The sequence below is a fragment of the Choloepus didactylus genome, chromosome 15, assembly GCF_015220235.1.
Source record: "Choloepus didactylus isolate mChoDid1 chromosome 15, mChoDid1.pri, whole genome shotgun sequence".
Taxonomy (NCBI): domain Eukaryota; kingdom Metazoa; phylum Chordata; class Mammalia; order Pilosa; family Megalonychidae; genus Choloepus; species Choloepus didactylus.
In genome coordinates this window covers 69,621,336-69,635,759 of record NC_051321.1, presented here as the reverse complement: position 1 = coordinate 69,635,759, position 14,424 = coordinate 69,621,336, and the positions used below count along the sequence as shown (strand labels likewise).

At 35.0% G+C, this 14,424-nt stretch overlaps 1 protein-coding gene across 4 annotated transcripts in view; it reads left to right on the top strand.

Annotated features, from left to right (window-relative positions):
• P4HA1 (prolyl 4-hydroxylase subunit alpha 1) overlaps positions 1-14,424 on the top strand; it is a 99,634-nt gene that overhangs the window by 33,168 nt on the left and 52,042 nt on the right. For all 4 annotated transcript variants that reach the window (XM_037803950.1, XM_037803952.1, XM_037803951.1 and 1 more), the window contains 4 exons: positions 3,449-3,600; positions 5,655-5,792; positions 9,665-9,904; positions 12,629-12,825. In XM_037803950.1, coding sequence (XP_037659878.1) covers positions 3,449-3,600; positions 5,655-5,792; positions 9,665-9,904; positions 12,629-12,825 — 727 coding nt within the window. The remainder of the gene's footprint in view (positions 1-3,448; positions 3,601-5,654; positions 5,793-9,664; positions 9,905-12,628; positions 12,826-14,424) is intronic.

Genomic DNA, 14,424 nt, shown 5'->3' with positions numbered 1-14,424 from the left:
GTTCCTACTATACCCATCAGAAATTAACAGACCATAGTCATTCCTGGGCATTCCCAGAATGTTAAATTTACCCACGATAGCTTATCTGTTCTTCTTATTGGATTATCTTTCCCCCTTCCTTAATTACTCTCTATAGCTAGTTTCCCTACATTCTACATTACAAACCGTTTGTTTTACATTTTTCAAAGTTCACATTAGTGGTAGCATATAATATTTCTCTTTTTGTGCCTGGCTTATTTCACTCAGCATTATGTCTTCAAGGTTCATCCATGTTGTCGTGTGTTTCACGACATCGTTCCTTCTTATTGCTGTGTAGTATTCCATCGTGTGTATATACCACGTTTCATTTATCCACTCATCTGTTGAAGGACATTTGGGTTATTTCCATCTCTTGGCAATTGTGAATAATACTGTTATGAACATTGGCGTGCAGATATCTGTTCATGTCACTGCTTTCAGATCTTCTGGGTATATAACGAGAAGTGCAATAGCTGGATCAAAGGGTAACTCTATATCTAGTGTTCTAAGGAAGTGCCAGACTGACTTCCAGAGTGGCTGAACCATTATACAGTCCCACCAACAATCAATAAGAGTTCCAATTTCTCTACATCCCCTCCAGCATTTGTAGTTTCCTGTTTGTTTAATGGCAGCCATTCTAATTGGTATGAGATGGTATCTCATTGTGGTCTTAATTTGCATCTCTCTAATAGCTAGTGAAGCTGAACATTTTTTTGTGTGTTTCCTGGCCATTTGTATTTTCTCTTCGGAGAACTGTCTTTTCATCTCTTTTGCCCATTTTATAATTGGGCTGTCTGTACTATCGTCATTGAGTTGTAGGATTTCTTTATATATGCAAGATATCAGTCTTTTGTCAGATACATGGTTTCCAAAAATTTTTTCCCATTGAGTTGGCTGCCTCTTTACCTTTTTGACAGATTCCTTTGAGGTACAGAAACTTCTAAGCTTGAGGAGTTCCCATTTATCTACTTTTTCTTTTGTTGCTCAAGCTTTGGCTATAAAGTCTAGGAAGTGGCCGCCTAATACAAGGTCTTGAAGATGTTTCCCTACATTATCTTCTAGGCGTTTTATGGTCCTTTCTTTTATATTGAGCTCTTTGATCCATTTAGAGTTAATTTTTGTGTAGGTTGTGAGGTAGGGGTCCTCTTTATTCTTTTGGATATGGATATCCAATTCTCCCAGCCCCATTAGTTGAAAAGACCATTATGACCCAGTTCAGTGACTTTGGGGGCCTTATCAAAGATCAGTCGGCCATAGATCTGGGGGTCTTATCTCCGAATTCTCAATTCGATTCCATTGATCAATATGTCTATCTTTGTGCCAGTACCATGCTGTTTTGGCAACTGTGGCTTTATAATAAGCTTCAGAGTCAGGGAGTGTAAATCCTCCCACTTTGTTTTTCTTTTTTAGAGTGTGTTTAGCAATTTGAGGCACCTTTCCTTTCCAAATAAATTTGATTACTAGCTTTTCCAAGTCTGCAAAGTTTGCGGGATAAAGAATTTTGGCTGGCCATTTTTCTCTTTCAGTACCTTGAATATGTCATATCAGTGCCTTCTTGCCTCCATGGTTTCTCATGAAAAATCAACACTTATTCTTATTGAGGAGCTATTGTATGTGACAAATCATTTTTCTTTTGCTACTTTCAGAATTCTTTGTTTGGCATTTGGCATTCTGATTGGTATTGTAGTAGGTCTGTTAGATTTTATTCTGTTTGGTGTTCATTGCACTTCTTAATCATGTATATTTCATATCCTTTATAAGATTTGGGAAATCTTCAGTCATTATTTCCTTAAATATTCTTTCTGCCCCTTTTCTCTTCTCATCTCTTTGTGGGACATGCATTGATGCATATGTTTGTGCACTTCATGCTGTAACTCAGATCCCAGAAACACTGCTCAATTTTTCTATTCTCTATCTGTTCTTCTGAATGTATGATTTCAGTTGTCCTGTTGTCTGCTAATTCTTTCTTCTGCCTGTTCAAAGCTGCTCTTATATGCCTCTAGTATACTTTTAATGTCAATTATGTCTTTCATCACCATTATTTCTGTTATGTTTCTTTTTATACTTTTAAATTCTTCATTATGCTCACACATTGTCTTCTTTATATCCTTTATCTCTTTATTCATATTTTTGTTCATCTGCGTGAATTGATTTAGGAGATTTGTTTGAACTTCTTTAATTAGTTGTTCCAAATTCTGTGTCTCTTCTGAAGTTTTAATTTGTGTCCTTGTCTGAGTCATATCTTCTGTTTCTTAGTATGGCTTGTAAGTTTTTGCTGATGTTTGGGCATCTGATTATCTTAAAGAGTTAACTCTGAACTTCAGTTTCTCCATCTTGTCTAAGGTTTTTTGTTGATTTGCTTTGCGTTAAAGGTCTTCTTTTGACATTTGGTCCACCGTAATCTAGAACTTTGGAATAGCCCATGTATAAATGTTCAGATTTTCTCAGTTTTCTTCAGCTGTTTCTTGCCCTGGATATACAGTACAATTTTTTAGATTGCACTTTTTGTATGATTGTTTCATCTCCAAGAGAAAGCTTCCTTTCCTCTGTTCCTTCTCCAGTTATCTTCATCAGTTTTGCATGTTATTGTGCAGAATTTTCTTCCCAGATTCTATGATTTGTTTAAATTCTCTCTTCCTCACTTAGTGTCCCATTTTCCTTACACTTTTCAGTCCTGGTAGCCTTCTGTCTTAGAGCAGTATTGTTTAACCCCCCTGTTTTTCTTTTCTTCTGTGAGGCCTTTCTGCCTCCAGATTCTTGTCCAGTAGGGTATCCTGCCCTGGTAAACCATAGGCGACAATCTAATAAGTAGGTCACTCCAGAAAAGTCTGTTTTGTGGTTAGTTGGTGCACGCAACAGAAAGTGCTTTGAGTGAGTTTGCCCCTTGCCAGCTGCAGTTTTGTTGTGGGCTGTCTCCTTTTTTTCTTTTCCTCCTGGGGGCCCTTGTGTATGCAGCACTCCTCAGTCATTTGTGTTCCACCCTGGTCTCTGCTGACTTGGGTCCCTGTAACTGGATATCTGTGGGGCTCTAACTCTCTGCTGCGAATGTCTCTACAGTCTGTGTCTCTGGTGGGAGGTGGGAGCATCTGGGCTGCTGCCTGTGGGCAACTTCTAAGCTGTGCAGGTTTAATTACAGAGGAGGGAAGAGGTCTGGCAGTCTGAAATGGAAGTTTCCTACCTGATATTTTTCTTTTTCTTTGATTCAGTATTTGTGGAGGCCTTCTCCAGTGTCTACTCTTTCCAGAGTTCTAAGCAAGTGGGATTATTATCCTTTTATTCACTGAATCTCTGGGGAGACTTTTTTCAGGGGATGAGTAATGTTGCCATGTTGATGATGTCCCCCTCTCTCTCTTTTTTTTTTTTGAATGCTTTACTAGTTTTTTCCTTTTTAAGTGTTTTTATACTCCATTTATATGTCTTCCATATATAGGTGGGCTGAGAAGTTAGATCAGCTAACCAGCACAGCGACAAAAGATCCAGAGGGATTTGTTGGACACCCTGTAAATGCATTTAAATTAATGAAACGTCTGAACACTGAATGGAGTGAGTTGGAGAGTCTGGTCCTTAAGGATATGTCAGATGGTAAGTCTGAGAAGACTAATGAGTCAAAAAAAATTAAGGTGATAATGCTAGCAAATGTAGAGATGCCAAAACTAATGAGAAATTCAGTTTCCAGAATATCAGGTGTTCAGTGTTGTGACTGAATTATTGCTTGGATGTGTTTGGTTTGGCTAGAGTTAATTTAGTCAAGTATTCTGAATTCTTTGATTATTAGAAAAAAATATAATTTCTGCTGTTGGTGACTATCATTGATACTTTTTGCTTAGAAATCTACAAAAGTGAATAGATTATTGGGCATATAGCTTCATTTCTGAGTGTAATCCCTTCTAGGTCATCCTTCAGACTTTAAAAATTAATTCATAAATCTTTATCCTCCAATGAATTTTAATATCCTGGCGTGGGTCTATAAGGAAAGTGTTACCTGTCTTCTACCTAGTTTTTTGAAGCTTAGGGCAATAAATTTGAAAACTGAAGCTTCAAAGAGTAATGATAAGTATTTTTAAGTGAAAAATAAAATTTTATTTGAAGTACTGAGGTGTTCCTGATATTTTTGTAATAGACACAGGGAAACTAAGTCTAGAGTTTAAGGAAGAAAAGAGATTATACTTTGTACCTAGTAGAGGTGCAAATATTTGTTCAAGGACTGAAGGTAGAAAAAAAAATAGAGAGTGATTGATGAGCTAGCTAGCTATGTAGATGAAATTCTCCAAGGTTGCTCGCAAGTCATTGTGAGCAGTGAAGTAAACTATAATGTACAGCCTGGGGCACCTTAAAAAGAAAAATTATGAAAAGTACCTGTGAAATACTTCTTCACTATGAGAGGGAATTAACTGATTATTTCCTTTCATATTTAACACCCTGAGAACGTTTTTAAGGAAATATGTACTTTTTTCATTCTCAAGTAATGACCGCTGTGTCCTAATTCTTTTATAATGTGAACCTTGAAACTCTGGCATTTTAATCTGTGGTATTCATTCTATAATGATACAATATATATGCTTGCTTTTTAAAAAAAAGGATTTAAGCAATTCCGTGGATTTTGTTTTTTGGACATAAAACACACTACAGACTTCTGTAAAATTTGTAAAACGTACTTTTGTATAATTCCATGTGGAGATTGTGACTGGGAGTTTGTCTTAAAATAAAAATTATGTTTGATTTAACTTTTAGTCCTCTTCAGCTAGCCTTTCATTTTTCATTTGCACAATTTCCATTAACATAAAAATGCCTGGCCTTTTGATGTTCAAAATACAGATAGTGGATTATAAGTAAATGAAAAGGGAGGAGAATTTCATACCTAACTTTCATATGCAAATGAAAAGATCCGTATAATTAAAATTTTAAATCAGTTTTTAATTTTATTTTTTGTTTCCTTAAGCAGTATTTAGCATCCATTTTCCTTAGGAATTATATAGTTATCAACAATTGGTTTTTCAAAAAAATTTTATATAAACCCTCTTTAAGTTCTATAAATAGAAAATCCTGACTGAATGTTATATTCTTACTGAACAGATCTAAATATATTTTAATACACCAGCTTTGCTGATGGTCTTAATATATAATTAATATTTCTTCTTCCCCTCAAAGAATTCCACCAAACTTTATATTTTTACTATTACATAATGTGTGGTACTTGGAAAAAGAAAACTGAACTTTATTAAAGAGTATAGATTTTACTTGCAATCTATTATCTGAATGCATAATTGGTTACCAATCAACGTCACTTTCCAATCCATAACTCTGTTCATTTCTCAAGCTTAGTTGGAAGCACTTTTCGGTTTCCTGCTATGTTGTATAACTGAAAAGTCAGTTATATTTGTTGATCTGTACCTGTTAATACAAATATAACTTATGCAATGATCACAGATTAACTAAGCAGCATTAGAAAGGCTTTGGAAAATTTGAACAAGTAGGAGTATGTCATCTCACTGTATTTTTTTCTTGATGAACATGTAGAACTTTCATGGCATGGTAGAAGATTATTATAAAATAGATTTTGAAAAATCCTTGTAAAGACTCTGTTTTGGAGGTCTATAAGGTTCTAGAGTCCTTTTTTTCTCTCTTTCTTTTTCAAGGCTTTATCTCTAATTTAACCATTCAGAGGCAGTTCTTCCCTAATGATGAAGATCAGGTTGGGGCAGCTAAAGCTCTGTTGCGTCTTCAGGACACCTACAATTTGGATACAGATACCATCTCAAAGGGTAATCTTCCAGGTAAGATAATTCTTCTCGTCTACAAAACACCCATCACCTGGCTTTTCTGTTCAGTTTGTTAGGTCAATATTAATGTAAAGACTTCTGTGTTTTAAGATTTTTAACTGTAGTTCATTTCCATAGTCATAAGAACAAAAGAATCCTCCTTTTCTCTAGGAGGTAGTAATTGTGGTTAAGCTTCTAGTTTGTTACTGTGAAACCTTACATTTATAGGGACTAACTTAAGTAGATAATTTTAGTGTATAAAAAAAAGAGACAATCCTTTTTTCCAAATGTTTCTCTTCAGAACATTAATACTTGGCTGCTTTGTATGTTGTAAAGTTATAAAGGGATTGATAATCAAAGTTTGTATGTTCAATACTTAGAAACCAAGATGTATTGAGTATGCACAGTTAGATTTTTTAAGTGTTCCACAGTGTGGAAAATCCTGCTTTCTGACTTACTTTTGGTAAAACCCTCTTTTTTTTAAGTTGTAACTGATTTTACTAACATTTACGTTTGCCATCTCTCACTTTTTCTGCATCTGTGGCTTACTACCATTGGTGTCTCCTGTTACTATCAACTGGAGAAATAAAATATTTTATTTAACCTCTATCTTTATAGCAAACTTTATTTTCCAAGTAAGGAAGGCTGTGGGATAGGTTGTCCTTTTGCTTATTTCCTTTCCTTCGGAAATATTATCCTATTCTAAAAATGTACAAATTTGCATATTTTATTTTCTGCTTCTAATATTATGTAACACTTCTGATAAGATGATAACCTTATTTTTTAAAACTATCTTCTTGTTTAAACATCAATTTATTTAATAAATATTAGCTATTTAGTATGTGCCAGCCTTTATGCTGGGTACTAGGGACACAATAATGGACAAGACAGGCATTCCCCTTACCCTTAGGGTACATATATTTTTGCAATACAATATAATAAATGGTTGGATGGGGAAAATTCAGGGATACTGTGAAAACACATCAAAGGTAACCTAGTTCTAGACTTGACAAAAGGTTTAAAGGGAGACTTCCTTGAGGAGATGACATAAAAAAAAATTTGAGATTTAGTGGACAAGGAATTAGCCAGCAGAATGGGGGACAGGGGGAGAAAAGGGGGGATGGGCAAAGTAATCCAGGTAGAGGGAGCGCATATAAAGGCCAGAGAAGAGGCCACCTTGTATTCAGGTAACTAAGAAATAGTTTGTATGGCTTGATGTTGAGTTCAAGGGGTGAGTGCATGAGATATGGGGAAAGAGGTTTGGTTTTGTAAGACTAGTCAGGGATGTGACTTAGAGAAATAAAGAGAAGCCATTTCTTGCAGGGCTTTGTAAGCCATGTGGAGAAGTTTGAACTGTTCTGAGCACAATGGGGAACCATAGAAAAGTTTAGGAGAAGTTATATGATTTTCATTTTAGAAATATTCTGGCCTTAGAATGGAAATTGGATGTGGACCTGGAGACAGGGACAGAGAAACCAGGGAGGAGACTATTTCAAAAATTTAAGAGATGATAGTGATCTGAACTAGGGTAGGTAGTGGATATGAAGAGAAGTAGATAGATTGTCAAGCTGTTTAGGAGATGAACTGGTAGGATTTGATTATGTACTGGACATAGGTTTCTAGCTTGGATAACTAGATGGATTGTGTTCAACAAGATAGAGAAGACCAGAGAAGTAGGTATGAGTGGGGGTAAGGGGGGTGGGAGTGGGGATAATATATTTGATTTAGTTTATTGTATTTCTTTTCATTTACAACTCTTATCTTCCCATTACAATAGTTTGAGTATTATTTAACCCTGGTCTTGCTGTGATTAGTCTTAGGAAGTTCATTGTGTCTCCTATGTACCTAGGCTTTTATTCTAGAGAGATCAATTGGTAAGACTTTGATATAGAGTGGCTGAAAATAAAACACTCCGAGAAAACATGGAGTTTTTCATTGGGGAAATATTCGTCCCTTCTCATGCACTTTTTTTTTTCCTTTTCTTTTTTTGAGATTGTTCACATACCATACAATTATCCGAAGATCCAATGTGTACAATCACTTGCCCATGGTACCATCATACAACTGTGCATCCATCACCACAGTTAATTTTCTTTTCAATTTTTAGAACATTTTCATTACTCCAGAAAAGGAATAAAGACACACAAAAAAAGGAAATTCTAATCCTCCCATACCCCTAACCATCCCCCCTCCATTATTGATTCATAGTGTTGGTTTAGTACATTTGTTACTGTTGATGAAAGAATGTTTAAAATACTACTAACTATAGTATATAGTTTGTAATAGGTATATATTTTTTTCCTATATGCCCGTCTATGATTAACTTCTAGTTATAGTGTCATACATTTGTTTTAGTTCATGAGAGAGATTTCTAATATTTGTACAGTTAATCATGTACATTGTCCACCACAAGAGTCACTGTTTTATACATTCCCATCTTTTAACCTCCAAGTTTCCTTCTGGTGATATACGTGACTCTGAGCTTACCCTTTCCAGCACAATAATGTCATTTCATTTTATCTATCCATCTGTCCATCTGTCTTATCTGTCGGGCTGTATTTTGAATATTTGAGAGAATGTTGTGTACATTGTGCCCCTGGAACACATAATACTTCCATGTATATTTCCTAAGAACAAAGATACTCACTTATGTAACCACCTTAAGTGCAGTTATCAAGTTCAAGAAATTTAACATTGATATAAAGCTTATACTCTGTATTCAAATTATTTCAAATGTCCTTTTGAGCCATTTCTCCTCCACAGACAGATTCTGTCCAGGGTCATGTACTGTAGTTAATTGTCATTATCTCTTTAGCTGTTCTTTCTTTGCTTTTTTTTTAATTTTAATTATGGAAACAAATATATAACATAAACTTTCTCATATCAACCACTCCCAAGCATAACATTCCTTGAGGTTAATCACATTCACAATGTTATGCTACCTTCACTGCCATCCATTACCAGAACTTTATTATCACCCCAGATAGAGACCCTATACCTACACCCCTGGTAACCTGTATGCTGTTTTTGTCTCTATGAGTTTGCATACTCTTCTATGTTTTCTTTGTTGTTGTATCAGGGCTTAAATTTAACATCTTAAATGCATAACAGTCTTGTTTGCTTTGATACCAATTTAACTTCAGAGCATACACAAATTATGTTCCTGTACTCCTTCTACCCCTACCTTTATGTAGTTCCTGTCACAAATTACATATTTATTTACTGAGTCCAAAACCATTGATTCATTGTTTTTATGCATTTGCCTCTTAGATCATGAAGAAAGTAAAACGTAGAATTACAAACTAAAAATACAGTAGTACTGGTATTTATATTTACCCACACTATCACTTTTACTGGAGACCTTTACTTCTTCATGCAGCTTCGATCTATTGTCTAGTGTCCTTTCCTTTCAAGCTGAAGAGCTCCCTTTATTTAACATGTCTTCTGTGTTAAAAATGGGTGAACCTTATGGTATGTAATGCTGTTTAAAAAAAAAACCAGTTGACAGGTTTGCCCTTCTTTGTGTACATTTGTCTCTTGCCGAGATTGTTGGTAAGGAGTAGCATAGATATATCTCATATGATGATTGCTGCTGTATTAGCAAATAGCATATTTCAACTTGTTACTTCATTTTGATATGAGGACTGATAATTTAGAAGTCTTGCATTCTCTGTGTCCCATCTCCCCTATTAACAGTTGTGTGATTCTTGTCATGTTACATTACCTTGTAGATTGTTTATAAAACTAGGATAATATGAGCTTCTCCTACCTCAGAAAATTGTTAGAACATTCAAATGAAAGTGAGGTAGCACTTAAAAACTGTCTAGTCCTAAATGTATGGAGATTGATATTAAGATTGCTAAAGTTCTCTTATTTTCTTTCCATAGGAGTAAAACACAAATCTTTTCTAACAGTTGAGGACTGCTTTGAATTGGGCAAAGTGGCCTATACAGAAGCAGATTATTATCATACTGAACTGTGGATGGAACAAGCTCTAAGGCAGCTGGATGAAGGCGAGGTTTCTAACATTGAAAAAGTGTCTGTTCTAGATTATTTGAGCTATGCTGTATACCAGCAGGGAGACCTGGATAAGGCACTTTTGCTCACAAAGAAGCTTCTTGAACTTGGTATGTTAATTGGGCCTAATGTAAGGTTATAGATGTAGTGTGTGTGTGTGTGTATTTATATATAGTCATATAGCTTTGGTACTTTTTGTTAGAGATCAAGAGCTTCGTTTGTCAGACATATTTTGTCCTTTCTGTTTATCCTCAAAGTAAATGACAACTGATTTCTCTCACTCAATAGGATTACAACAGTTTATGAAGGCTGCCTATTTTTTTTTCCACCCTGTACTCTATGAATTTCCAAATTGGACCATAACCTAGCTAAGTCACTAAAAAATGTTTATTTACCATGTTACCTTATTAAATGTTAGCCACTTTCCTTTGGAAGGGTGTTTTGGGTTTATTTCATTCTTCAAAAATAAAGTGATGTGAAGTAAATGGACTAAAAAATATCTTTGAGTGTATATGGTGGTTTGAGGTTGTATGTACTCAAGCAAAACACATTCTTAAATTTAATCCATTCTTGTGGCTGTGGACCCATTGTAAAGTAGACCCTTTTGATGAGGTTATGTCGGTTAAGGTATGGCATACCCCAGTCAGGATGGATCTTAATCCTGTTACTGGAGTCCTGTATAAGCGGTATGAAATTCAGAAAGAGAGAGAGAGAAAGCCACAGGAGGCAAGAAGTTGAACCCAGAAGAGAAGAGAGAGACCAGGAGATACCACCATCTGGCTTGCCATTGACAAGCTAAGGACCCCAGGATCACCAGCAGCCAGCCCCAGGAACACCCCTTTCTTTGAGGAGAAAGCATCACCTTTGTGATGTCTTGATTTGGACTTTTCTTTTAGCCTCAAAACTGTAAGCAAATAAATTCCCGTTGTTTAAGCCAAACCACTGCATTGGTATTTGCTTGAGCAGCCCAGGAAACTAAAACCACTGTCATATTAAAGTATTAGAAAAATGTGATATCTTACAAGAATTTTACCACTAGTATTTTTAACAGAGATGTAGCATTTCTCAAAGTGTGGTCCGGGAGCCACCTGCTACAGAATTACCTGGGTATGTCTTAGAAATGAAAATTCTTTGGTCTCCACCCCATACCTATTAAATTAGAGTCTGTGGTGATAGTCTGGAATTTGTACATTACTGAATTCAGTAGTGTATACCTACTTAATGAAGCATTAAGACTTTAAAAAATTAATTATTATGATGAATAGGTAAAACATCTAGAGTCAAAACAGTTCAAAAGGATTGGTCATCTGAAAATGAAATTTTGGTAATTACCTCTTAGTTTGGATGAATAAATTAAAAGTTGGGATATTTCTTTTTCTTTCAGTATTTTCAGTGATTCCCCCCCCCCAATTTAAAAAGTGCTATGTACTCATTGTAGAAAATGTTCAAAAATAGAAAAAGATATAGAAGAGTCACCCATAAACCAATCACCCAAAGATATCCACAGTTAATTTCTTTTTGTTTACTTGCAGTACATGACTCTTTCCCCACCCATGCACACACTTTTCCTTTCTTTTGTAAAATTAAGCTAATAACTATTTATCACAACATATATTGTGAGCAGTTTGCCAAATACATACAAGAAATATTTTATAAATCTAGGGTTAGAATTCCTAAACACTGAAATTAATGTCACAAATGAAGTCTCTGTGCTATGTTTTTTTGGTCTTATTTTGTGTGTGTGTTTGTATGTGTATTTTTATTTTTCCCAGATGGGTTAAGCAGCTCTTTTTTCCACTGCTAAATTAAAAGTAGCTAAAAATTATGACTAGCAATTTGGAGGAAGCTAGTGGATTCTGGCCTGTTTGAAAATTACATCTTTAGTTTCCCTTTTCCTTCTCACATATAAATTTGGGACTGAAATGCACTCAGTCCTCAGAAGTATGCTTCTGTTCTGCATTTGTAATGTATTTGTGGTAAAGTTTGCTTTTGAACTATATATTCCCTCTCTTATCCATGGTGATTACTTTTCAGTCTCAGAGAAATCTTTTCCATTGCTTAAAATAAGTAGGATGACTAAGAGTTTAGACTTCATTTGACATCAAATTGAACATAGTTCCTTTGGCTGATTCAGTAACTTCTTGAAGTTGAAGCAATAATTGCCACCTTGAAATAAATGGCTTGTTGTTTTCTTAGAACTGTTTTTATATAGTGTGATGTTCTTAGCTTGCCAGAGCTGCTATCACATATATCATTCAGTGGGTTGGCTTAAACAATAGGAATTTATTGCCTCACGGTTTTGAGCCTAGAGGAAGGTCAAAGTCTAGATTATTGTAGAACTTGCCTTCTTCTTGAATAGCATTCTGGTGCTGGCTGCCAGCAATCCTTGGGGTTCTAGGCTTTTTCTGTCAAAAGGCCATGTAATCTCCTTTTTAGCTTCTGTGACCTTTCATTTCTCAGTGAGGCTGGCAGGAATCTGAATTAAACCCACCCTCATTCAGTTCGGCCACACCTTAACTAAAAATAACATCTTCAAGAGGTCCTTTTACTATGGGTTCACATCAACAGGAATGTGAATTAAGATTAAGGAACATGTCTATGTTGGGGCACATAATCCAGTCTACACAGTGACTATATGTTCTCATTTACCTGGGCAGTAGTGGTTTGCACCTGTTGTTTTGGTAAAATAATTTTTATTAGTGTCCCCTTTCACTCTCATATTCATCCTGGTTTGTAAGATAAATTATATAGTTGCTTGTTTTTATATTACTGTATTGTGATGCTTGAATGACTGTAATCTTACCAGTGGACATGTTTTCTTTCTCTTTTAATAGATCCTGAACATCAGAGAGCTAATGGTAACTTAAAATATTTTGAGTATATAATGGCTAAAGAAAAAGATGTCAATAAGTCTACTTCACATGACCAAACTGACCACAAAATCACACTGAAAAAAAAAGGCGTTGCTGTGGATTACCTGCCAGAGAGACAGAAGTACGAAATGCTCTGCCGTGGGGAGGGTATCAAAATGGTAAAGTGGAAAAGCCAACTGCATGTTTGTGAATGTTGTGTGTGTGAACATGTTTGTACATAGTTCCAAAAAGAGTTAGAGTTCTTTTGTATTTAAGCCTATGTGAGTTCTTTTATTTTTAAGCCTATGTAATAAAAATTAGAGTGATTGCATGTAGTGAAGTATTGCTGTATGCCACATCACCTCATTGTAGGGGTCATGCTTCAATATGCTGCAACTGTTAGTAAAACAGCTTTGAAATAAAGCTTGTGAATCATATACCATGACATGCATTTTTAGTAATATACTCTTTCATAGATCAAAAGAGGCTTATTTTCCAACCTGAAGCATTAGATAAGTTTAATGGAAGTGATAACGTCTTATTCTTGTACCTTAATGCATCAAGATTTCAGCATTCTTAAATAGAAACAATATACTGTTTTAACCCATCATATGAGACCTACTGGATTCATCTGTACAATAATCTCTTGGGGTTTTGCTGCTGGTCAACCTCAATAAGCTAGCTTAGTAAAATGTTTTTGTCTATTTAAGAAAATATTCAAAATGACTTTCGACAGAATTTGGCTTTGGTATTCATTTTCTAAAATACCTAAACATATCTATAAATATCCCTTTATTTAGTGTGAATTTATGTATTTATAACTCAGAATCCCAGTTCTTCAGGATGTTAATAGACAGTATGCATACACACACAAATGTTCCATGGTTAAATAAGTTTGGGGAACACTTGTTAAACAAAGCTGAACAATAGGTTTTTGTTTAGCTTTAGGACTTCTCACCATTTTTATGATAATGTACCTTATGGATATGATATTCGTTGTATCTAACATTAACAGATAATGGAACTCTTTTTGAAGTAATATCATGTGGGACCTAGTGTTCACTTGATTGCAGGTATATATAGAAAGAGTTAGTGAGTTTTTGGAGTAAAAACTTTAAGGCATAAACATTTGCCTGGTGTTTAACTCTTTATCTCTATTACCGATAAACTCAAGCTGGGCCTTTACATTTTGACACTGATGACTGTTGCCAGCTTAATGTCTAATAGCAAATAAGTTAGATCATTTCTTTGTTGACACTTGTGATAGCATGGGAGGACATGCATGCTTTTGCTTTTGGGAGCTAACGAGTAAATATAAGGATGGTAACACTTGCTAGATTCAATTTTTAAAAATTTCATCTGTAAATATTTCAGTATATATGTCTTTTAAATATAAGGACTCAAACAATAGCCACACTATCATTATCAGACCCACAAAAATTCACAATATTTCTTTCACAAAATATTTCTGATTATTGTACAGATGAATCCAGTAGGTCTCATATGATGGGTTAAAACAGTATATTGTTTCTATTTAAGAATGCTGAAATCTTGATGCATTAAGGTACAAGAATAAGACGTTATCACTTCCATTAAACTTATCTAATGCTTCAGGTTGGAAAATAATCATCAAATATCTAGTTAGTTTTCAAATTTCCAGTAGTAAACAGATGTTTTTTATTGCCCTTCAAAATTCTTAAAAAAGAGAGTAACTCTCAGTTAGATAGAACTATACATACAAAACAGAAGTCTGCTAATTTGCCAATTTGTGGATATGA